We start from the raw sequence: 27423 nt of genomic DNA, 5'->3' as shown, positions 1-27423 counted from the left end.
TATGCATTTGTGAATTTGTGTTGTAAGACAAGTCCTATCCAGTTTATTGTATCTGTCCATAAGTTGGAGTTGAAGGAGAAAAGCTTCATTTAACTGATCCTTCTTTGCATGTAGGCACTTGATTTCACTTTTTAACCATGTTGTCCATGCTATTTTGATGGAGCGCTGACAGGATACTGACGTGTTGTTGCTTTTCAGATTAACAAAATTCGGAGTTAAGTCATGCTTCAAGCATAACTAAGGTCCGCCATCACTGTTAAAATTTATTTAAAACCTATAATTACACATGAGTGTGTCATCAAAATGAGATAAAATAAGTTTAAAAATTTTTAAATGGAGCCTTCTTGAGATCATCTGCAAAATAAGAAAGAAAAAAAAAAAGTGTAACTGTATGCAAACAATACATATAAACTCACAATGATGTTGTAAAAGGCACGACATACCATAGGAAGGGCTGGCTTACCCTCGTGCTCAGACGATGCTTTAATACTAAACAAACGTTCACCTTTAAGTACGGAGCGCGCTGGAAGCAAGTGATATTACGTTAATTCAAGGTTGTGAACAAAATGTTGCTCGCGACAGTTTCATTTTAAATGTTATCAGGTTCCCTTATCTGTGTCAAAAATATCTCAATGTCTTCGTGGGTGTTTAATTCAAATCCACAATTACTTTTAAAAATAAATTTCATGTCTTTTTCGAACCCTAAACAACGATTATTATTATGTGTTCCGCAAAAGGTGAATATCTGTTGTTCTTTGTCGTCTCACAAACAAGCACCTAACAACAGGTATATTAACAGATTTTGAAAAATTCCCTTGGGTAAAGAAAACAAACTGAAAGAAATTATAGTAGTAAAACAAACTGCTAAAGCAAATGGCCACAACCCATGATAGACAAAATGATTTGTAAAAAAGAAAATGATGAGAAAAAAAAAAAATGAGCGAAGAAAGGAAATCTTTGAACGTAGTCAATTTGTGACATTTACGCATTTTTGGAATTCAAGCTTTTAAAATCATTAATATTTTAAAGAAATTTCAACTCAAAACAGCATTTAGAACCAGAAATTAAAGATCAGAACATGTATATAATGCACACAGTATGAACACCAATTCGGGAGTATATAGGCCCACTTATGACAACTGCAAAATGTGTTATACAGGAAGGCCTAGATTAAAATTACAGTAAATCAAATATATCAAGAAAATTTCAAGGCAATAAAGTATAACAGGTATTCAACTTTTGCACAACACATTTATAACAAAAATCATAGCTTTTTAGGGACCAAAAAGGACATGAAATTAATTTTTAAAGGTAATTATGGATTTTAATTAAACATTGAGATATTCTTGGCACAGATAAGGGACCCTGATAAAATTTTAAATGAAACAGTCGCAAGCAACATTTTGTTCACCTCCGTACTTAAAAAGCTGAAGATTTGTTTTGTACTCAAGCAAAAGCCTCAGCACGAGGATGGTATGTCATACCTGGTACAACATCATTGTACGTTTATATGTAATTCTTGTATACTGTTACACGTGTTTTTTTCTTATTTTACAGTTGATCTCAACAGGGCTCCATTTTACCTTTTTTTAAAACTTATTTTAACTCATTTTGATGACACACTCATGTGGAATTAAATGTTTTAAATAATTTTAACACTGATGATGGACCTTAGAGTCCGAATGCCGGATTTGATTTAAAATAGTATGCTGATACGGCTGTATGTGATTAATAATAATAAGTACTACCATCAGCACTATTACTACGATGGCTTTGATATTTTATAATGATTATAATTTGTCATTCATTGGTCGAGAAACATCCAAAGCCTTTAAATTTAGGAACACAAAATTGAAAATATTAACCACCAACGAGGACATTAGGTTCAACCACGAATGCTTAAAGCTCCTAATTTTGTTAATATGAAAAGCAACAACACATCACTATCCTGTCAACGCGCCATCAAAATAGCCCAGACAACATGGTTAGAAAGAGAAATCAAGAGCCTACATGCAAAGAAGGGTCAGTTAAATGAAAAAGCTTTACTCCTTCAGCCCCAATTTATGGACACATACAATAAACTGGAATGGACCTGTCTTACAACACATATTCACAAATACATAAGAATTTGACTTGAGAAAAAAAAGAAAAACAATTCAAAACAAATTAAGTAAACTTAAGAATAAATACATATGTAATAGCTTTGATGATTTAGTTGAACACAAATTTTGTTAACCTGTTGTCAACATTTCAGACACACCTTTATCCCAAGACGAAACCAACCTATTAAAACTAGGCCACAAACTCAAACTTAAACAAAACCTTAATAATCCCACAGTAAAACAGCTAATACCAGAGACTGAATCAGCTATCCAAAAAGTCTCTGACAACAAAAAAGAAACTGTAAGACACTTAGTAGCAAATGAAATTGAGAAAATCAAAAACAAACCAATCAAAGGAAACAAAGAAAGTAGTACACACCAAAAACTAATAACTAGTCTAAAATCTAAAGTCAAAAATAATAACTTGGTTGTAACCAAAGTAGACAAGGGTAACGACACAGTTATCCTAAGTAAAGACGACTATATCCAAAAAACAATTGAATCATAGAAGCAAACAACATAAAGGAAATAAAGGACATCAACAGGATATTAACCCCTCAGCGCCGACCTCTATACGTGGTATAGGCCCTCTTTTCTTCCGTAGCCGCCGACCTCTATACGTGGTATAGACCTATACATGGTTTCACATTTACGGCTATAGCACGAAGAGTTTTGGAGTTACTGATATGCAAATTGTTTTGTTTCCAAAAATACATTTTCGGGTTTATCGTTGTTGTAAATAAGAATTGAAAAATCGTTATAATGTAGTTGTTTTGCAAGGATAATTATTTGTCAAATAAGTCTGAGCACTAATCTCTTGCTTTTTTTAAAGTCTGTTTGCTTCATTCTTTCCCACAGAATAAAATAAGGAAATGATCTGAGAAGTTTGTCTTTTCGTGTGATGTTCTTTGCTCTATTTGTACATTGGGAGTGCGGTTTATTTATTATATTTGTCTTTATTTCACAGCTTGTAATATTTTCGTAACTCTCCACGAGCGCTCTGTGTAGGCATCAGTTAGTGCTGCTTTCTGTCATACGATACGAGAACCAGTTGTTCGTGGTGTACATCTCGTTTGAAAGACGTGTCTCGACCTTTTATCTGAAATATGTATCGAGTTGGTTTGTTTCGTCATAAATGTTATTCCCCTCATTCAGTTTCGTCCTGTTGCTTTCGGTCTCGCTGCAGCTTCATCAGTCCGTGTGACGCGCCGCACTCAGCCGTAGTATGACTGACAGTAACATGCTTGAAATATCGTATAATTCAGATGAAAGTTTAGTCGGAAGTAGTAGTGACGTATAAGCAGCAGTGATAATGAAATAGATGATGTAGCAGTGGTAAATGATGAGAGTGACGATGAGGAGGAAACAGTACTTGGAAATTTTGTGTAAGAGACTATAGATAATTATACAGGTTGAAAATAAGTTTTCAACGGTGAATTCTGATTGCTAAATTCTCTAATAATACTCACACAGGTCACAGAGACAAATATTGAGCAATTACCTTATCGGGTTCAGCTGTTGAAAGGTTTGTTTACAAAATACGCTCGGGAGGGAGGGAGGGGAACGAAATATTCAAGGCCGGCGCGCATCAGATAATACAGTTCCAAGGTTACAGGAAATACATTTTATCAGGAAATTAGCACCCAAGAGTTGGAAATCCAAACCTCAGAGACATTGTATCCTGTGTTCAAAACATGGCGAAAAGAAGACGTCAGTGTACTGCTGCCAGGAGTGTGACTTGAGTCCCTGTCTCAAAGAGTGCTTCGAACTCTATCACACGGAACTAAATTACTAAGGAAATGTGAAACAATTATGTAATTATCTGCATGTACATAGTTCTGTCATAAGGAATTCCAAATTTCGTGAAAATCGGGCTACTCGTATACTTGTAGTAACGCTTTAAGTGAATCGATGTATTTCAGTCGCGCGTAGTTGAAATCTCATCCGGCCGCAGGGTAGGAAGCTATTTAAATGGCTGCGAGGCTGAGGGGTTAAACACAAAAATAAAAGAAAACCTGAAGGATGTCACTGTACAAGAGTATGATCCCCAATTTTAGGTTAGGAAATGTTTGTATACGACTATCTCCCAATTTTAGGTTAGGAAATCTTCGTAAAATAATTTGTAATATTAAGTAGTAAATATCATGTGAGTTTTTAAATTAAGATGTAAGAACATAATATTGTAAGAAGAATGTGTAGTTAGGGAATATTGCATATGTGCATCATTATATTTTGTATAAATTTCTGTTTGGGTATGAGTCTGTAAATATGGCCTTGCAGTTAAGATTGAACAAGCTGGAAAATTGGGGCTATATCGGGAAAGATGGTTGAAATTGGTTAAAAGTGTTACAACATGTTGTTTAGACACCCAGTGTAAGGCCAGGAAGTGTATGCTGAAGATGGTAATTCGTCTATGTGGATAAACATGCAAGATAGCGATTTGCGGATCGGCAGCTTGATAACCAAACTGAAAGCTCCGATTCCAAATGAGGCTGCATTGACCCAGAGACGCTAGAAGATGTGGCAGTGGTAGTGTTGTTTCCAGTGGATTTTGACACTCACTACGCTACATGGAGCTAGCCTATATTTACATGTGTGCGCGTGCAACGAGTGTCTTATGGCTGATTTATCGTGAAGTGATGGACGAAGCAAATTGTGTGTGCATGCTACGAGTTTATTATTATTATTATTACTGTTCACGACTATTGCAGTTGCTGTTCAAAAAGATTACCATTACAAAGTTTTTGCTGTACGAGTTCTTTACGGTTGCATTACTGTACCGTTACGGAGTCATGCTGAATGCATAAATCGGCAATCAAGTTCACGTTGAGCAGAACACTACATAGTGTTCTTTTGCAAGTCAGACGCTAGATTATTCCTCTCCGAAGAAATGCACACTGTGAGATAATTTATATGTATAATCTGGAGGTAATATGTTGTTGTGCACAGAACTGATTATGACTTGATGAAACCATAGGCCTAGTGTTCATTACTTGCTCATTCTTTGAATAATACGACATGGTTGTCGATATTTATGAATTCCACAGCAGACATTTTACATTGTGGATGTGTATGGCTTATTAATTGTGTATAGTGTGGTGACTAGGTTTGTTTCACATACAATTATAACCCGGGATAAATAGATTCCACGGTGATGATGCTATTGCGCTAATGTATATAAGGTTAGGAAGGGCAGTCTTCTTATCCATAGGATATAACCAATTTGAAGCATCGCCTTCAGAACTATGTATAGTTGTGGTATAGAGCTTGTAGATGTTGTCTGTGTATGATTATTTTGGTCTCATCACTTGACGATCTGGTCATCTCCCTCATTGCCAGTTCACCAGGAATTTTGTTACCCATCACCATGACGACTTCGTTCTAGCAGACCAGCAAGTGTACTGGCCGGCCGACTCTTGAGGGATAATTTTAATCTAAACCAGAGCTGGCGGGATGAGTGGTCAAATTCAACATCTGGAATTAATGCTCATGAGCTAAATCCAACTCGGAAAATGAAGGGATTCGACCTCCCAAAAATACTATGGTGTCGGCTCAACAGAACTGGGCATGGACGCTGCAATTTCTTACGCCATAAGCGGGGTTGGATGGATTCTCCAGTATAAATGCAGTGAAAAGGAGCAGACCATGAACCATGTCATCCTGCTCTGCCCTCTTCATGCCTACTCTGGAAGCTGCAGCGGCCTGTCTCATCTTTCAGAAAGTGCTGTAGAGTTGTTGAAAAACTTGGGCCTGGACTTATGAATTTGTTATAATCACCATACGATTAAATAAATAAACAACAACCACCACCACCACCACTCTTCCTCCAGATCTGTTTTAACTGTTAACATGCATCAGGGTGTCAGACTTTTGCCCCGCAGGAGTACTCCAACAAACTGGTGACGGGCTCAAGAAATCTTGTACTACACTCGCGAATGGTTGGTGCCTGATCCTGAGAAAACTTATTTTTATGCACCTCACATTTAGTTGATAGCTGCCACAATCTAGTAGCAATATTATACGCTTCAAATAATGCAGTCATGGAATATAGAGCTATTCCTGTGTCAACATGGCACGGTGAATGTAGCTGCTACCAGTAATGGATACCAATATTTGTGATGAGTTACGTGCAGACCATTATCAGATGTACTGAGTGATAGTGAATTTAGTATTTCTAATGCTGTTAATGATTCCAAAAGTTATTTTGGAACTTCTACATCAAATCATGGACAACAGTCTCATGTGTTGGAATACAGTAGTGACTCATATAGCTGATGAAGAATTAAACATAGGTAATGTAGGTTCTTCTTCACAAAGGGTACTGCTTTGAAAGGTATCACATTGTAGAGAAGTACTAAGCAACCTGGTGAGTACCTGTTCCAAGTTTGGGGTTGATATCTTGAATACTTTTTGAGGTACAGTAGGTTGAGTGCAATAGTGCAATGTTGTTCTTGCAAGCTTGAACTATCTGGTAGCACTCTCCATTCGGAGCCACCAATTTATAAACATGCCAACAGTCTATAACAAAAAGTTGTATTTAAAATCTTTTAAATACCACCAACTTCAGCCAGAACTGAGGTAGCTAACTTGGGAACAAAGGGATAATGACCAACTAATGCCACCAAGGTCACCAAGTCTAACCAGCAGAGTTTAGATTTCCTCTGGCTTCTGTGAACTTCACTGACGTATTACATTGTCCCTACCTTTCTATATATGACCAAATACATTTGCATTCTAAACTACTGTAAGTCAACTCATATCAAAATGTTCATGAAGTGTTTGTTATCTTCACCAACAGTCTTTCATTACAAATTCCTTCCCGTCCTTGTCCTCAACTACCAACACTTCTTCCCAGTTTTTCATGGCCTTACGTTCATGTTTAAGAAGGCCAAGTTAGACAGTAAACCAACCTCCTTCTGGTAAAATACAGCACATCTCAATTACTCGTAGAATTACCTATGCTACATTTCTCATTATATTGTCATCTTAGGGAATACTAAGTCTAGTTGCTCTAATTTAGCATTTTGTACCTGGTATTCAACTATTTCCTTGGGTTATAAATCTCTTTCTCATCACTTAATCTGAAAAATACATGTTTAACCCATACTCACTGATTCTGTTTATATTCCAAGATTTATATTTATATTCTTTTTGTACTGTCTACCATAACAATCACATCACAAGAATAGATAATTTCTTATATACAATTTCTTATACACCGAGAATTACGTGAAACCAAACCAAGAAGCAAAGCATCTCACCTTCAATGCTTGATCCACATTGGCCTTTCCAGTAGCAGCAGCTAGCTCCTTCAGCACTTCCCCCCAAAGCCCAGTCTTCTCCTCCTGAATTTCCTGCTCCATCTCAAGGACAAAGTAGGCAAACCAGGGACACTCTGCACAGGACAAGCGTGGTAGGAGGGACACCGTATGTGCTGAGCCAGTGGCTACCCAACTGATGAAATTAGTTAGAGTGTTGCCATGACGAGGGCTGGCGACAGACTGAAATCACAAAAAAATGAAATAAGGTGAGAAATAAATTCAGTGATTTATCACCGATATAGAGTTATATACTGTATGCAAGTAAAGGATTGGGAACAGCTAGCATATGAATAAATAAAATAACCAATGCAAGCTTGTAGTTTTACTTAACTGCTGATATTAAAATCATAAAGAACTCTAAATCGATTATATGTTTTAAGAAAAAACCGAAGGAATATTACTCTTTTACAGATGTCTCAATATAATCTCTGTATAACTTGGTTTATTTAATACAATAATATATATATATTGTCCATATTCAATATATTACAGCCATGCAATATCTGTTCTGAAAAACTATGATCCTACCATGTAAAAAAAAAAAAAAAAAAAAAAAAAGGCAATGTCTTAGTTATCCAAAAATGTACTTGTCACTTTACAGAAAAAGCTATTGTATATGAAATGTAATTATTGTGTCGCCTTAAAAAAGTATGTACTGTATTGTCCCTATCACGAGCCAGAGGCTCATGGGACCTTTTGTCACCAATAAATAAATAAATAAAAGATTTACAGGTACCGTAATAAATAGCCATGGGACCTCCAGGGTTTTGCGATACTAAGCGAGCTGGCTACACGGTTTGGATTATGTAGCTGAGAGCTTTTATTTGAGAGATAGTGGGTTTGAACCCTCCTTATCAGCAGCCCTAAAGACTGTTTGCCATGGTTTCCTATTTTCACACAGGCAGGTGCTGGAGTTGTACCTTAATTAGCCTCTCAAGCTGATTCTACGTATACAGGTACGTTCGTACTTAATATGCACTCCAGTGATGCATGTATGCTCCACACAGTAATGCGCAAAAATAGCATCTGTATGGCATCTATGAAGCATTCTTGAAATTGCTTATACCAATTTCTAAAAGCTTTGATACTCCTGACTACCAATATTTCATGAGTTTATTGTTTTGTGCCTCATTGAAGTGAGGAATAATTTGCCTTATATGTCCTCTGTTAAGACAACATAGAAACGTGTTTTTTTTTCCTATTGGCTTTACGTCGCACCGACACAGATAGGTCTTATGGCAACGACAGGACAAGAAAAGGCTAGGACTGGGAAGAAAGCGGCCGTGGCCTTAATTAAGGTACAGCCTCAGCATTTGCCTGGGGTGAAAATGGAAAACCACGGAAAATCATCTTCAGGGCTGCCGACAGTGGGGTTCGAACCCACTATCTCCCAAATACTGGATACCGGCCACACTTAAGGACTTCAGCTATCAAGCTCAGTAACATAGAAACTATCGACTTCCAGGAGCCATCTGTGCTAAGAATTTAAGCTTCTTATGCTTGAAAGAGGAAGGTAAATATTGTCAGGGGAAGCATAAGAGTCTACTTAATGAAACATTGCAGGGCCTTTGCATAGTCTTTGAGGTTCTGAAAGTGAAAATACTCCATTAGGGGAGGATTAGATTACTGTAAGCAGTTTTGATAGCAATTCCGAATGTGCAGAAAGTGATATTGGTTGGGTTCAAGAAGGATTTTTGTCTCGTGAAGAAAAAGATTAATATGTGGAACGTGTCGATGTAACATATGCTTATAGTGACATTCAGTGGGCATGGTGAGTTACAAACTGTGTACAGCAAGCGGACAATTCCTTTTACTGGACAATCGGACCCACAGAAGAACTTTGCTGGTGTTTTAGATGGGTTTTTACTCTTCTCCGATGAGGTGGTTAAAAATATCATAGGAAAGGAGACAAACTGATATGCTTACAGGGGAGTATCTGGAAGCCAAGGTCATGTGTTAGGACCTGGGAGCCAGTGACAAGTGATGAATATGTGGTGCTGTTGATGAGTATAGTGCAGAAGGCCATTTTGGGAATTTATTTCAGAAGAGATGCATTTCTGGAGTTTCCAACCTTTCTGCAAACTGACCTTTATGTTAGGCCCCTTTAAACAACAACAATCATCATCATCTATGAAACAGTTTGAAATCATAATGCAATTATTGCGTTTCGTTGACAATAGAACAGCTGACAATTACACAGGGGCTCCAAAATTATTCAAAATATACTCCAAATAAAGAACAAAATTTCAGTCTGCCTACTTTCCAGCAAAACTCTTCCGACTTTTTATTTTCAATTTGGAAATATGACCCATTTTCAGTGATCCTTCCTTGCTTGTGTCCTCTTACGTTACACAAAACTTCCCCACCTATCTTGCACTGAATCGGCTTATTAATTTCCATAATTTGGAAGTAGTTTTTGCAATACCCATATGTTTCAAGATTATCTTTACTTGTATGAGCTACTGACTCTGCAAGATATTTTTTCTTAGATGAATACTGATATTATGTTTAGATTTAGCTAAGTCAGAAGATTTGCCTTTCAGATCAATGCAGCCTTAACTATAGTCTTTCATTACACTTCGCTTTATTGAAGGCTCAAAGCCATACTTTGTGTAGAGTTTTCAACATCTTAAACATGTTTTAGCAGGTGTAAAGTTATTGCCAGCTGCTTTCCCTATGATTTAAATGGTTTGGGTGACTTTTCTGAGAGATCTTTGTTTTTTCCAGGATTAGAATTGCAACCAAACACACAACACTGAGGAACCTTGCAACTACATTGATTTATTTAACAGCTGCAGTAATCTTGCAGCACTCACACTGTTGTTTGATGCTGAATTAGCGAATGATAGAAGTGATGTCACTACGTTCACCACTCAGCCATTTACCTCCAAAATCGTATTCTTTTGCAGAAAACATGGTCATGTTTCATTTTTTAAGGCCTCCACTTTCAGTTCTGTATCATTCAATACAGGACAATTACTTTAGGCGACAATATGTTCCTATCCTCTTTCCTAGGTTCCTTTCTTTAATTAATATGTATACTGTTCCTTCACATAAAGTTCCCAGATTGATCCGATCAATGTATAGAAGCAAAGTTATCTTCACATAGGTCTCGTGTCTGTAGATTTACAGGCATATCAAAGAACAACTGCAGGACAAAATTCTGGCTCCCTTAAACCACAGAAGTAATTAGTAAGACATAAAAACAATAACATTATAATTTAAAAAACATTGAAGCTTTTTAGATCTTTCCAATCATGAAATTAAAAGTGTTTCGGCCCAGTGTGGTAGTGGGCATGTCAGTTGTATTGCCATACCTTTCCAAGATGCTGGTGGCTACTGCACCGTTGAGACACCACTCCAAGCCTCATTTGTAGGAAAATACAGTGACAGTGCATTATGTACCACTTGTATTAATGCCTGCCTTTGGCTTCTATATAAAATTTAGTTCCAACAAGGAAATTTATTATTATTCCTCCCCTGTGAACCATATGACCTTGCTGCAGTGGAAAGGCTTGCAAGTCCTAATGAAGCAGAAAGCTGAACTGTAGGTGCATCCATATCGGAGGGGTATCTGTTCAGTGTTGGCTACTGAGTTTATGATTCAAAGCAGTGTATCGATTCAGACAACTGTCCGAGTGAATTGAATTGCAGCAACGGCGAGCTTATGGCACACAATTCAGATGACTCACAGCAGACAGTGCTGAGTAGCACACTCATGGATCAGTGAGACACAATACACATACGGTTCATTTTCAAGACTCTCAACAATGGTGGGGAGCTAAACTTCAGTTGACCGGGCGAGTTGGCCATGCGGTTAGAGGCGTGCTGCTGTGAGCTTGCATCCGGGAGATAGTGGGTTCGAATCCCACTGTCGGCAGCCCTGAAAATGGTTTTCCGTGGTTTCCCATTTTCACACCAGGCAAATGCTGGGGCTGTACCTTAATTAAGGCCACGGCCGCTTCCTTCCAACTCCTGGGGCTTTCCTATCCCATCGTTGCCATAAGACCTATCTGTGTTGGTGCAACGTAAAGCCAGTATCAAAAAAAAAACAAAAAAAAACTTCAGTTGTAGGCGAGACACACAGAGTCATGGCGCACAGAAAGAATCGTATGCTATAATGGACTCTCGCTCTCAGCTCATTTGAAAATTAGCCCTCTAGCCTACTCTGCGAGTATGAGTCGTGCTCATGACCACTCAGAACTATCTGTTTTATACTGGGAAAAAACACTTAGTATTTTCTCAGTTCTTATGTTGCACTATTGCATGTCATTGTACCCATGTATGTGGTCAGTGAGCAAGTGAGCTGACGCAACAACTTAACTAAAAAGGCGTTGAATATGAAAACCGAGAATACAGTAAAATTTCCCGAGTTATTTGAAATCATTTAAGAAAAGACTAAACAAACAACTGATAGGAAATCTGCCACCTGAGCGACAGCCCTAAATGCTGATCATTGATGATTGTGTATACAGATATTTTTTCATCTAATTCTATACAATTATTTAATGGAGTCGTTGGAAAGCCTTTGAAACATCGAAACTTGATGCGAAGAGGTGACTGCCAGAGAAACATTAATCTAAATGCTAGATAGCGCACAGGAAGGCAGTTCAAACAATGAAGACCAGATGGCAGCAGCAAACATTGAATGCTACACAGATGTAATGGGAACATTGACTCTAAGGTGCCATTAATAGGATCACTGTACTGATTCAGCAACATGAACAGAATCAAATGAATTGATTCAGTAAAATGAATAGAAAATTCCTTTGCTATACCTGTTGAGAGACAAGACTAATGAATGGTTCATTAAAGCGGGGTAGCAGCCTTTCAGAAATTGCAAGGGTGGCAGTCAGGATGATCGATTGATATGGCCTTGTAATAATATTTAACATGGCTTAGCTGTGTTGATACTGTTACACAGCTGAAAGCAACTGGAAACTACAGTTGTACTAACTCAAAAGGACATGGAGCTCTCTCTGCATGAATATATGATGTACTGATGATGGCTTACTCCCGGATAAAACATTTGGGAGGTATAACTGTCCCCCATTTGGATATCCAGGTGGGGACTACACAGGAGGGAACAATCATCAGGAAGATGAATACTGACATTCTACAAGTCAGAGTGTGGAATGTTGGAAGTTTGAATCGTTGTGGTAGGTTAGAGAATCTGAAGAGGGAAATAGACAGACAAAAATTAGATGTAGATGGTTTAAGTGGCATTGGCAAGTACATCAGGTTTGGTCAGGCAACAACAGAATGATCAGAACTATCAGAATTATGAATAAGAAAATAGGGCTGCGGATAAGCCACTACAACCAGCATAGAGAACAAATTATTGTTGTCCAGAAAGACACCAAAAGCCTATGCCCACCACAATAGTGCAGGTCATTATGCATACTAGTTCAGCAGACGATGATGAAATTGAAAGAATATATGAAGAGATAGAAGATTTAATACAATATGTAAAAGAAACAAGAATCTGATTTTGATGGGAGGCCCAATTTTGAAGTCAGAATTTGACAGAGCTTTGAGAGACCTAAATAAGAAGAGATAGTAATGCCATAGGAGAATTCGGACTGGAATGAAGGAAAGAGAGAGAAAGTCAGCTAGTTGAATTGTGTAGTGATAATAATATAGTCCTTGCTAACTTGGTTCAAACACCACAAAAGATGGCTGTACACACGGACAAGACCAGGAGACACAGGAAGGTATCATATATCCCTCATTATGATACTCAGAAACCAGGTGTTGGATTGCAAGACGTTCCCAGGAGCAGACGTGGAATCTGACCACAACGTGGTGATCATGAAATGTCACCTGAAGTTTAAGAAATTGAAGAAACAAAGGAATGCAAGAACATGGGATCTACATAAGTTGAAAGAAAAGAGTATGAGGGATTGTCTCAAAGAATATGTTGCACAAGGACTAAATGAAAAGACTGATGGAAACATAATAGATGAAAAGTGGACAGACATGACAAATGTAATTAGTAGTGCTGCTAAAGAAAATTTAGGAAGAAAGATAAGATCAAGTAAGAATCAGCGGATGACTCAGGAGATACTAGACCTGACTTGATAATGGCAAAAAGACAAGAATGCAAAAAAAGGTAGGAGGGCAGGAAAGAATACAGGCGATTAAAGAATATAGAAAGTGCAAGTCGGCTAAGGAAGAATTGCTGAAAGAGAAGTGCAAGGATGGTGAAGATTGTACGGTTGTAGGGAAGGTAGATGCTGCATACAGGAGAACCAAGGAAACCTTTGGAGAAAGGAGAACTAGGTGTATAAATATTAAAAGCTCAGGTGGAAAACTACCTTTGGGGAATGAAGACAAGATAGAAAGATGGCAGGAACAAACAATTGTATCATGGAAGGAAGGGCATAATAATGTTCTGAAACAAGATTCTGTTGATGCTGATGAAATGGGATACCCAATTTTCAGGTCAGAATTTGATACTTTGAGAGACCTAAATAGGAACAAGACACCTGGAATTGACAACATACCCTCAGAATTATTAACTGCCTTAGGAGAAGTGCCATTAAATTCTAGACAGAATATTATTATACCAATTTCCCACAAATCAGGTGGTGACAAGTGTGAAAACTACCACACCATCAGTTTAGTAGCTCATGCTTACAAAATTTTTGCACATATTATTTACAGGAGAATGGAAAGAGAAGTTGAAGCAGAGTTGGGGAAGATCAGTTTGGCTTCAGAAGAAATGTAAGAACATGTGAAGCTATCCTGACTTTACATCTGATCCTAGAGGATGGCATTCGTAGATCTAGATTAGTAGATAATGATGACTAGGCCAAGCTACCTGAAATTCTGAAGGTGATCGGGATCAGATACCGAGAAAGACAAAGTATCTACAATCTGCATGAAAATGAGTCTGCATTGATAAGAATCAAAGATTATGAAAAAGAATCAGTTATCCAGAAAGGAGTGAGGCAAGGCTGCAGCTTGTCCTGCCTACTTTTCAATGCTTACACAGATCAGGCAATAAAGGAAATAAAAGGAGAGTTTGGAAAAGGAATCGGAAACCGAGGAGAGGAAATCGAAACTCTGAGATTAGACAATGATATTGTTATTCTGTCTGAATCTGCAGAAGATCTGGAGAAATTGCTGAACGGTACAGACACAGTCTAATAATCACACAGCTGATAATCAAGTTCCTACATTCCAATAACTGCAATTCAAGTCCCTGGCGTAGTTTAGACAGAAATACTTTTGAGAAATTATTGTAAACAACCTCATATTTTTCAACATTTAAGGACACTTTTATTCTCCATCCCGTGGAGTAGGAAAAATATTAGTAATCCACCATCTGTAAAGATCACATAACCGCATTTCAGTTGAGAATTGTAGTGTAGATACAGTATATTAGATAGTATCTTGCCTGTTAAATTTGTGTGTATTTTTGTGCAAACGGCAGGTTTCATTTCTATTACAGCATAGTAGGACAAAGTAGTACTAATATTAATCTGTATACGTGTTTAACTTTGTTGGTAATCTATGAGTACCATACCTACCGGTAGTTCTTGGGAATATCTAAATTTAGGCCTAATTGAAATTTTCATTTCTATTTGTGCTTAGTAAGAAGCTAGTATACGTCCGAACGTAGTTTAAACATTATTGTAGTGTAGTATAGTATAGTATAGTATAGTAACTTATTAGAAATTAGAGTGCCTATTCTATAATTTTGAGTAGTTTTGCGAATTTCGAACTTTAATGGTAATTTTTTTTCTGTTTTTCCTTGGTAATAACCTGTTGTAATTAGAATACGTCTGAACGTAGTTTAAAATTATTGTAGTGTATTGTAGTATCTGTACTTAGTCTGAACATAGTTTAAAATTATCGTAGTGTATTATAGCATCTTATTAGAAAGTAGTAAGTTTACTCTATTACTGTGAAATATTTGTATAATATAGTACAGTTTCTGTGGTATCTGTAGTAACTCTCTTACTAAAATTCTGTTGTTGTAATTAGGGTAGACTTAACTGCAGTTAAGAATTGTGTAATTCTTGTGTATTATTCTGTTTCCAGTAATTAACAGCAATTTTCATTGTGTTAGCGTGTTGTAGGAATAAAAATAGTACAATTAAGTAGTATTGTAGTGTAGTAGTAGCCTAATATTAAATACTTACTGTCGTGTGATATTTGTGAACTAACCTAGACAATATTTCTTTCCTTTCATTTTTATTTTGCACAGAATAAGCTATATCTTATTTTTCCTTTTCTTTTCATTATTTAGTAAAAAAATGCCTAAGCAGTGCGAGTGTAGGAACTGTGGGTGTGGCCAGGCATTAAGGAGTATGAGGGAAGAGTTGGTGAGCTTGAGGGAGATAATTAGGATACTCTCAGAGGACAGGAAGGAAAGTAGGCCTCCAAACAATGTACAGGATACAGTAGGTGAAATAGAGGGATTGGAAGGAAATGGGGGAATTGTGGAAGACAGGTGGTCTAATGTTTTAAGAGGAAGGAGATTACAGGCTAAGGGCTCCATTCAGGATCAAAATTCAGGACAGGTGTCAGTGAGAAATTGGTACGAGTCACTGCAGGTAGAACAACTGAGGGAAGATGAGGAACAGGGAACTGTTGCAGAGAAGTTTGGAAGTAGGAGAAAGGGAAGAGGTAGGAAAGGGAAATATGGAGTAGTGGATAGGAAAAGACAGGTGGAACAGGGTCATGGGATGGAGAAAAGGGAGCTTCTACAGCTGTCAGGAAAGATAGGACTGACCAGGAGGGGAGGGGATCAAGTGGGGTGGGTAGGGTTGAGGCTCTGGTCATGGGGGATTCTATCGTTAGACATGTCGGGAAAGTGTGTGGAGGAAAGGGTACCAGGGTAGAGTGTTATCCAGGAATTAGGTTAAGACAGATGTTGAAGAAAGTAGAAGAGAAGGAGGAGGGAAAGGAGAAAGTGGTAGTGTTTCACGTTGGTACCAACAACGTAAGGCAGGCTGATATAAGTACCAACATAGTTGGGGATGTGTGGGATCTGGTAAATGCAGCACGGATGAAGTTTAAGGAAGCGGAGATTGTTATCAGTGGAATACTGTGTAGGAGGGATACTGACTGGAAGGCGATTGCGGATTTAAATGAGACTATGGAGTGGGTATGTGGGAAACTGGGAGTGAAATTTCTAGATCCTAATGGGTGGGTAGGAGATAGGGATCTGCGCTCAGATGGCCTTCACTTAAACCGCAGTGGTACATATAAGTTAGGAAATTTGTTTAGAAGGGTTATAGGGAGGTACATTCACGGAAACAGGGTGTGCTAGGCAGCGGTGTTAAGGGAACAGGGAACTGGAAATCAAGTAGGGATGACATAAAACTGTTAGTGCTCAACTGTAGAAGTATTGTAAAGAAAGGAATAGAATTCAGTAATTTAATAGATATATACTTACCAGATATTGTAATAGGAGTTGAATCATGGCTGAGAAATGATATAATGGATGCAGAAATTTTCTCACGGAACTGGAGGGTGCATTGTAGAGATAGGATAGGAAAGGTAGGAGGGGGAGTATTCATTCTCGTGAAAGAAGAATTTGTAAGCTACGAAAAAGTTAAAGATGACAAGCACGAAATTCTAGGGGTAAGGCTCATTTCTAAAGATAATAGGCAACTAGATGTCTTTGGAGTGTACAGACCAGGAAAGGGCAGCGCAGATGCTGATTCAGAATTATTTGATAAGATAATCAGCTATGTGGGAAACGATAAGGAAAGGAACGTGACCGTAGCGGGTGATCTCAATTTACCAAATGTCAATTGGGAAGGTAATGCAAATGACAGGAAGCATGACCAACAAATGGCAAATAAGTTAATATGGGAAGGGCACCTGATTCAGAAAGTGATGGAACCAACTAGAGGGAAGAATATTCTGGATGTGGTGCTGGTAAAACCAGATGAGCTCTATAGAGAAACCGAAGTAATAGATGGTATTAGTGATCACGAAGCTGTTTTTGTGGTAATTAAAAATAACTGTGAATGAAAGGAAGAGATTAAAATTAGGACTGTTAGGCAGTACCATATGGCTGATAAAACAGGCATGAGGGAATTTTTAATAAGCAACTATGATCGGTGGAAAACGGTAAATAAAAATGTAAATGTAAACAGACTCTGGGATGGGTTTATAGCAATTGTTGAGGAATGTGAAAATAAGTTTGTACCTTTAAAGGTGGTAAGGAATGGTAAAGATCCACTATATTATAACAGGGAAGTAAGGTGACTAAGAAGGAGGTGCAGGTTGGAAAGAAATAGAGTTAGAAATAGCTGTGGAAGTAAGGAGAAATTGAAGGAACTTACTAGGAAATTGAATCTAGCAAGAAGTCAGCTAAGGATAACATGATGGCAAGCATAATTGGTGGCCACACTAATTTTAGTGAAAAATGGAAGGGTATGTATAGGTACCTTAAGGCAGAAACAGGTTCCAGGAATAATTAATGAACAAGGGGAGTGTGTATGCGAGGATCTTCAAAAGGTAGAAGTATTCAGCCAGCAGTATGTAAAGATTGTTGGTTACAAGGATAATGTCCAGATAGAGGAGGTGACTAATACCAAAGAAGTATTAAAATTTACCTATGACAGCAATGATATTTACAGTCAGATACAAAAGTTGAAAACTAGAAAAGCAGCAGGAATTGATAAGGTTTCGGGGGATATACTAAAGACAATGGGTTGGGATATAGAACCATATCTGAAGTACTTGTTTGATTTTTGTTTGCATGAAGGAACTTTACCAAATGAATGGAGAGTTGCTATAGTAGCCCTTGTATATAAAGGAAAGGGTGATAGGCATAAAGCTGAAAATTACAGGCCAGTCAGTTTGACATGCATTGTATGTAAGCTTTGGGAAAGCATTCTTTCTGATTATATAAGAGATGTTTGCAAAATTAATAATTGGTTTGACAGAAGGCAGTTTGGGTTTAGGAAAGGTTATTCCACTGAAGCCCAACTTGTAGGATTCCAGCAAGATATAGCAGATATCCTGGATTCAGGAGGTCAGTTGGACTGTATTGCGATTGACTTATCTAAGGCATTTGATACGGTAGATCATGGGAAACTACTGGCAAAAATGAGTGCAATTGGACTTGACAAAAGAGTGACTGAATGGGTGGCTCTGTTTCTAGAAAATAGAACTCAGAGAATTAGAGTAGGTGAAGCTTTATCTGTCCCTGTAAAAATTAAGAGGGGGATTCCTCAAAGCAGTATTATTGGACCTTTATGTTTTCTTATATATATCAATGATATGTTTAAAGAAGTGGAATCAGAGATAAGGCTTTTCGCACATGATGTTATTCTGTACAGAGTAATAAATTACAAGATTGTGAGCAACTGCAAAATGACCTCGATAATGTTGTGAGATGGACAGTAGGCAATGGTATGATGATAAACGGGATTAAAAGTCAGATTGTGAGTTTCACAAATAGGAAACGTCCTCTCAGTTTTAATTACTGCATTGATGGGGTGAAAGTTCCCTTTGGGGATCATAGTAAATACCTAGGTATAAATATAAGGAAAGATCTTCATTGGGGTAATCACATAAATATGATTGTAAATAAAGGGTACAGATCTCTGCACATGGTTATGAGAGTATTTAGGGGTTGTAGTAAGGATGTAAAGGAGAGAGCATATTTGTCTCTGGTGAGACCTCAACTTGAGTAGTTTCAGTGTATGGGACCCTTACCAGGATTACTTGATTCAGGAACTGGAAAAAATCCAAAAAAAAGCACCTCGATTTGTTCTGGGCGATTTCCGACAAAAGAGTAGCGTTACAAAAATGTTGCAAAGTTTGGGCTGGGAAGACTTAGTAGAAAGGAGACGAGCTGCTCGACTAAGTGGTATGTGATGTAGATGTTGATTCCCATAGGGAACCTAAAATATTTTTCCCGAATGAGTACATTTGATGGCCAGGCAGGCATCTATTTTTGGAAATGAGACATAGCTCTCATAGTGCATTGGCACTGCTGGTGGCTTCAAATAGCCTATGCAGTGGCCTCCACGGTATGCACTAGCCTTGCGTCTTGGGTGGTGTGCTAAGTCCCAACTGACGAGCCTAACTTAGCACACGAGGGCGAAACGCAGGCAACCAAGAATGAGTTAGCTGGAAAATTTGTAATGTCCAATAACGGACCATTATATTGGTATTATAAGTGGTATGTTCCGAGCTGTCAGTGGAGAGATGGCGTGGGAGGACATCAGTAGACGAATAAGCTTAGATAAAGTTGGAATTCAAGTGGACAAATTGGGGCAAATATTCATTTATAGGAAAGGGAGTTAGGGATTGGAATAACTTACCAAGGGAGATGTTCAATAAATTTCCAATTCCTTTGCAATCATTTAAGAAAAGGCTAGGAAATCAACAGATAGGGAATCTGCCACCTGGGCGACTGCCCTAAATGCAGATCAGTAGTGATTGATTGTGACTGATTGGAGAAGGAGTACAAGATGATGATAAATAAATGCAATGCAAAAGTAATGGAATGCAGTCGAATGAACGAGTGATGCAAGTAATATTAGATTAGGAAATGGTCTTGTAGGAAGTAGACGGTACTGTTACTTGGGTAGCAGAAAAACTAATGATGGCACAAGTGAGGTGGACATGAAATGCAGACTAGCACAAGCAAGGAAGGCCTTTCTTAAGAGAAGAAATTTGCTCACTTCAAATATTGATATAGGAAAAAATAAAGCTGTTTTTGAAGACTTTCGTCTGGAGTGTGGCATTGTATGGAAGTGAAACATGGATGAACTAGCTCAGAAAGAAAGAGAATAGAAGCTTGTGAAATATGGTGTTACAGAAGAATGCTGAAGGTGAATGGGTAGATCGAATCACAAATGAAAGATACCGAATCGAATTGGTGAGAGGAGAACGATTTGGTAAAATTTGACCAGAAGAAGAGACAGAAGGATAGGACACATCGTAAGATAACCAGGACTTGTCAGTTTTTGAGGGAAGTGTAGGCAGTAAAAACGGCAGGTGTAGACCAAGGTTATGGAAAACAGATTAGAGTAGATGTAGGATGTATTAGTTAAAGAGTTTCCACAGTGACCTTGGCTGGCAGTGATATTGCATATGTTGGCAACGCTCCAGCCGAGCAGAATTCATTGCTATTAAAGTGAAAGTCGTGCGAGGTGTCCAGTAGCATGTGAGACTTAAGATGCTTTCTACAAAGAAGTGAACGTTTTTAGTGGAGTGGGACTTCTGGGAAGGTGACAAACACATGGATGCAGTGAAAAGAGGATTTTACGAATGGTTTTCAGACTCAGTTCTACTGCATCGTGATACTGTGACAGATTTAATAAGTGAATTCTTTAGTTGTGGTGCCATATTCTATGCTCCGAACAGTGGTAGACAACAAATTTTAATGCAAGATGAACTTTTGGATATTTCTGGCAGGCTCCATAAAAGTTTATCTAAATCCATGAGGAAATTGGCAGAGCAGGCTGGTGTATCTCTCTTCACAATACATAGAACAGCAAGAAAGAAGCTAAATCTTTATCCACATGAATCTCCTGTGAATCTGGTAAGTGTACAACAATCATTAGGCTTTTCACCCCTTCAATTTTCTCTGTTTTGTTTTGTATCCCTTGTTATTTGCTGTGTTATCAGTAGGCCTCGGACATTTTGAAAATGCATATTTTGAACGTTAGTGCATATTTTGAATGTTAGTGCATATACAGGTATATTTTTCTCTTATGTGTGATCGATTATTTAAGATTTCTGAATGAAATGAAAAATCTAATGAACTCTATATGTTGTACATCCCTTGGCAACACGAGAAGCCTTCCCCTGATCAAGGAAAGGGCTTTCAGTGTCGCAATACAAGCAGGTAGACGGATGCATTTGCCTGATGTAAAAAGGGGAAACCATGGAAAACCATCTTCAAGATTGCTGACAGTGGGGTTCGAACCCACTGTCTCCCGAATACTGGATACTGGCAGCACTTAAGCGACTGCAGCTATCGATCTCGGTACAAGAACTTTTTTTTTCATACTTTTTCTCAGATAAGTACTGGTACTATGTTTAGATTTAGGTAAGTCAGAAGATTTGCCTTTCAGATCAGTGCAGCCTTAACTATACAGTCTTTCATCACACTTCGCTTTATTGAAGGCTCAAAGTCATCCTTCAAATACCACTAAACTGAGATGGAATCAAAATTGCCTATTTGAGCTCAGAAGGCCAATTCTTTACTTGTCTAAGCTACTCAGCCTGGCAGAAGTTTCTGAACAGGCTAAGATGATGATCTTCCATTCTTACCAAAACTGCATTCCTATTCCTCTAATATTTCTTTCTAATATTCATTTTCATAATTTGGATTCATGGGATATAATGGTAGTCCCTTAGGAATTATTACTTATCCTCATCATCATTGTAGACCATCTCCAGTCGCCCGAATGTGGTTTGTGAGCCTCCTCTACCTCTGTCGGTCGAGGGAGATCACTAGAGATCAATTCATCTTCAACCTTTGTCGATTCTATTCCTCTCTATACCACATTCTGTTTATCTTCATTAACCATATTTTCCTAGGTCTTCCTCTTGGTCTTGTGCCCTCCATGTCTCTCTCCAGCCATACTCTTGCTATTTTGTCAGGAACCATTCATTTAACATTTAGCCAAACCTTTGTAGTCTTAATTTTTCAATCAATTTTAAGAGATAAATTGGATCTTCACTCCTAATCCTATCCCATCCCATTTTCTGAACTCTCATCCTCAGTAATGCCATTTCTGCACTTCAGTCTTCTATGTCTTCTTGAAATGGTACAGGTCTCCATTTTTTTTAAATATTTTATTTTACGCCCACATTGGAGCACTGAAATCAATCTATATACATTCAAGTCTTATGAATATTGGTTACAAATTTGGTTGATATTTCTTCTTTTGTTCCCAGAAATGTTTCATTCTCTCTGACCTGGCTGCTCGTTCTTCATCAGTTATGTTGTACTGTTTGCGTGTATATGTCTTCAGTTTAAGTCTCACGTCATTATTTCTCAGGATCCTCTTCTCTTCTCTGTTTTCAATTTGTTGAATTGTCAAGCCTAATTCATTTAAATATTCTTGTACTTCTTTGAACCAATTATTTTTAGTTTTACCATTCCAAAAGTAGTTGAATAAATGTTTGAGTATCCTAGTCTCTGGTAGTCATGATATGTGACAGAAAAAAGCAACTCTTCTTTTCTGCATTGTATCTATTATAGACTCAGTCTCCTGGTATACAACTTCATTAGGTAGTAATCGCCATTGTCCATCCACTTGGTGTTCTTTCTTTAGAATTGTTCTAATGATTTGTCTATTTTCTATAATTCATCTGTAGTTGATTTTGTATTCAAACTGAATAACGTTTCACTAGCATAGGTTGCTTCAGGCTTAATAACGAAGTTGTAGTGTTTAAATTTTGCATTTATCGAGAGAGATTTCTTCTTGTAGGTTGGCCAAGTAATGTGTTGAGCTTGTTTTAATTTGGTAATTCTATTTTCAATGATATTTTCTCTTTTAAGTTCCAAGTTATAATCTCTCCAAGATATTTAAATTTATTAACAACCTTAATTTGTTTGTTATTAGTCAGTGTGATAGGTGATGTTTCCACTTTGAAGGATGGCATCATTTCCGACTTTTCAAAGGAGATTTGTAACCCAATTTTTGCTGCTATTCATTCTAATTCTTCAATCTGGAGTTCAGCCTCTTCCACCTTGTAAGTATCGCAAGGTCATCTGCAAATGCTAGACAATTGTGTTTGATATTTTTGCCAATCTTGATGTTTGGCTGACATTTCTTAGACCATTCTCGTACAACTTTCTCCAATGCACAGTTAAACAGTATTGGTGAGAGACCATCCCCCTGTCGAAGTTCAGCCCGGATTTCAAATGATTCAGACAACTCTCCTCGGAATTTAACTTTTGCTCTAGTGTTCTTGAGGGTAACACCAACAAGATTAATGAGTTTCTGGTGTAACCCAAATTCTTTAAGGATTTTAAGTAATGACTCACGATGAATACTGTCATATGATTTCTTGAAGTTAACAAAAGTTATAACTAGCTTTTTGTTTCTCATTCTTTGATGGTTCATAATCCACTTAAGACTAACAATTTGGTCAGGACAACTTCTTCCAGGTCGAAATCCCCCTGATATTCTTGCAAGTTCTTGGTCGAGCTGTTCTTGAATTCTCGTGAGGATAATTCTAGACACCATCTTATATGTGATATCAAGTAAAGAGATCCCTCGGTAATTATTTGGATCCAGTCTACCCCCTTTTTGTGTATTGGATGAATTATAGCTGTATTCCATTCTGCAGGCAGTTTTTCAGAGTTCCATATGTCTATGATGTGTTTGTGTAGGTTTTGAAGGTTTGGTTATTTGCATTCTTCCACAGCTCTGCAACCACTTGATTTTCTCCTGCAGCTTTATAATTCTTGAGCCAGTTAATTGCTTGAAGTACCTCATGGAAGTCTGGTGGAATAACCTTGTCTAAGTGTGTTTTATTTTTTGGATCAGGTGAAAATTCTAGGTATTCTTTTGGGTCTTCAGCATGTAGTAATTCTTTGAAGTGATCAGCTAGAATTTTGGCATTCTCCTGATTATTGTGTGCTAGTTGGCCTTGTTTATTTCTCATCATGAGTGTAGGTGGTTATACCCTGATTGATATTGTTTAAATGTCCTGTAATAGTCTCGTATATTATGTTGTTTGAATGATTCATCTATGTTAGCTACGTTTACTTTTTGATGGTCTCTTTTGATTCTTCTAAGTTCTTTGGCCATTTGTCTTCTCGCAATAGTTAGTTCATCTCGAGATTGTGCCGTTTTCTTTTGTTGGTCACTTACCCAGGCTTTGTGTCTTTTCTGTATTGCCATATCACATTCCTCATTCCACCAGGCATGTATCTTTCTCCTTTTCATAGGAGCAATTTTCTTCAGCAATATTTTTTAGTTTATCAATAATTGTTTCCAGTTTGTCGCTTAGAGGTGTTTTGGATCTCTCTGTATACACAGCGTTATTTATTAAGTAGCTGGGGTCATATTCCCTCCTTCTAGTGAATTTAAATGGTTTGTGATGTTTTCTTGGGGTTAACTTGATTTTAATCTTTGAAATATAATGATCAGAATCGATGTCCACCCCACGAAGGACTTTGACATTATAAATTTCTCTATGGTATTTTTTATCCATTGCTACGAGGTCTATCTGAAACTCACCCAGTTTAACATTAGGGTATTTCCAGGTCATTAATTTGTGTGGTTTTCTCTTAAATCTTGTGGTTTCAAGAATACGTCCACGGTCTGTGCAGTACAGTATTATCCCAGAGGAAGTTCATTACTCGGTGGTAAAACTGTGTCGCTTTTTGTATTCTACTAGCTATCTCTTTATCTAAGTGCCATTCTCAGAGATCATACTACCAAGGTACTTGAAGCTTTCCACTTGTTTTAGCTTTTTTCTTTCCAGATTATGACTCTCATCACATCTTGAAAATAAGTATTGTACTGTAATTCTCTTTTGATAATTTCTAGGATGTATCCCCATACAGTCTGAAATAGTCTGTATGTTCACTGCAATACCAAAAATCCAGCTCCTTTCACCATTCCTACAACAGCCTCATCCATTCTGACTGTGCTTTCTCTACTTTATTTTTAACATTTTTCATAGGAATATCATTCCTCCCCTTGATCAGATATAATCCTTTGTTGTTACATTTAACAAGTCATGAAAATTTTATCTCCAATTGCTTTTAGACTTCACTATGATTATTAAAACCATGTGCTCATTTATAATATCTACATTTCACCAGACTTCTTGCAGTAGTCAATTAAGAGAAAGATAAATTCTCTAATGCTAGGGCACAATTTCATCAAATTGTTCACAATCAGCCCTCAAATTTAGTAAAGAAATGTTCTAAGTGTTATAACATTATTCTGCATCATTTTTAAATCATCATCTTCCTGTTTTTTTCCAAATGATTTTGGGTCAGCTGTACATGTGGATCAGACCCAGTTTTACGGCCAGATGCCCATCCTGATGCCAACACTATGCGATGAATTCACTATCATATGTCTCTCTGGTGGTTAGTAGTGTGAAGGTGTGTTGTGTATGTAGGAAGGGGTGTGTATTAAGAAGAATACAGACATTCAGTCCCCAAGCCAGAGGAATTAATCTGATGCAGCTAAAATCCCCAGCCTGACTGGGAATTGAAGCCATGACTCTTTAGTTTAGGAATTGGACATAGTTTAAAATAAAAAAAAGGAACTGACATTACCAATGGTTTATGACTACTGCAGGACCAAAGATCATCACTGATGCTCCAATCATTTCCTTTATCAAAATTTAACTTCCACGACGAACTGGAATTAACTTTTCCCATGATTCACTCAACTAAATCCACTGGTGTATGTGTTGAACTCACCATGCAGCTAATCCAGCAAGCATACAATGTCTCAATGTCTCGAAGGAGACCACGAAATAGCAACCACCCAGCGTACTGGTGGAGCGAAGGGGTTGCTGATCTAACAAGGAATTGTCTTCGACGCAGGGCTTAGATGGTGAGAGGCAGTCCAGAGAATACTTCAGTCACAGTGGAGTACAAATCAGCGAAGAAGGAACTCCGTAACACAATTAGAAAAAGTAAAACCGATAAATGGTGGGCATTGGCTAAAGAAGTAGATGATGATCCATGGGGACTAGGTTACAAGATTGTAATGAAGAAATTTGGGACATTTTCAACCACAAGTATGGATGCACAAACCATTAAAGAAATTGTGGATATGCTATTCCCCGACCATCCAGAGAGGATTGACTGTGATGATGAAAAAGAATTGGATGATATACCCCTCTTTAAAGTAGAAGAGCTGAAGAGAGCTATTAGCTTAGAACCCAGGACCAGATGGTATACTTGCAGAAGTGCTAAAGATAATATCAGAACTCTGTCCAGAACTGTTGTTGAATATGTACAATCATTGCGTGCAAGCGGGTGTTTTTAGTCCCCTTTGATCAGCAAAGGAAAACTTTGTGATTATAGACCTTTGTGTACATTGGACATAGCTGGAAAAGACCTGGAGAAACTTCTGCAGCCCAGAATTCTCTCAGCAGTTCAGCTAGCAGGGGTTTTATCTGTTCACCAGTATGGATATTGGAGAGGGCACTTGACACTGGATGCAGTATGGGAGGTGGTGAATACAGCAGAAAGAGCACAAACGGGCAATCAATATTCCCGTAAATTGACACCTCTTGTGACCCTGGATGTGAAGAATGCCTTCAATTCGGCAGGGTAGAGGGACATGTTGGAAGCTCTTGAAGAAACTTTCAAGCTACCACAATATCTTATAAGCATAATGAGAGAGTACTTCAAGGATCGCACTCTGCTGTATGATATTGAAGATATACAAAGGACAGGTGATGCAGCGCATAAAAAGAATGGATGATGAGTCACAGGCTAACACTAGCAGAACACAAAACGGAGATAGTTCTTCTGATGAGGAAAAGGATCAAAACTCTTGTGCCAATGACTGTTGGAGAGTTAGTGATTGAAACGTCTACGAGCACAAAATATTTAGGAGTGACACTTGATTCCAAGCTCACATTCTGGAATCATATTTAGAGAGCGACAGATGAGGCAGTAAAATACATGACTGCACTTAGTAGACTGATGGGAAATAATAAAGGTCCAAAATCCAGTAAACGACGCCTTCTCATGTCGACGGTTCAGTCAGTGCTCCTGTATGGCTCTGAAATCTGGGCTGAATCCTTGAGATTTGCTTGGTATCGGAGAAGGACAGCTGCCGTACAATGGAAAGCAACTTTACTTATTGCACGGTTTACGAACTTGCAAGCCTCACGGTGGCAGCAATAGTCCCAATAGATCTACTTGCACTGGAGCGATGAGAAATCTGGTGTACCCAAGGAGAGCTGGAAAAGAAATGTGCAAAGAAGTGTGCCTTCAGTCAACGGATGAGGCGATGGCAACTCAGATGGGAAAGTGACCCTCGGGATAAATGGACCAAGTGACTGATACCACGCTT

General features: G+C 38.0%; 1 protein-coding gene across 1 annotated transcript in view; it reads right to left on the bottom strand.

Moving 5' to 3' along the window:
• The window catches only part of Epg5 (ectopic P-granules autophagy protein 5), a 540178-nt gene that overhangs the window by 361012 nt on the left and 151743 nt on the right, over positions 1-27423 (bottom strand). The window contains exon 12 of the mRNA XM_067143866.2: positions 7364-7603. Within this exon, the coding sequence (XP_066999967.2) occupies positions 7364-7603 (240 nt within the window). The remainder of the gene's footprint in view (positions 1-7363; positions 7604-27423) is intronic.

The sequence above is a fragment of the Anabrus simplex genome, chromosome 3, assembly GCF_040414725.1.
Source record: "Anabrus simplex isolate iqAnaSimp1 chromosome 3, ASM4041472v1, whole genome shotgun sequence".
Classification (NCBI taxonomy): domain Eukaryota; kingdom Metazoa; phylum Arthropoda; class Insecta; order Orthoptera; family Tettigoniidae; genus Anabrus; species Anabrus simplex.
This window is presented reverse-complemented; position numbering and strand designations above follow the sequence as displayed.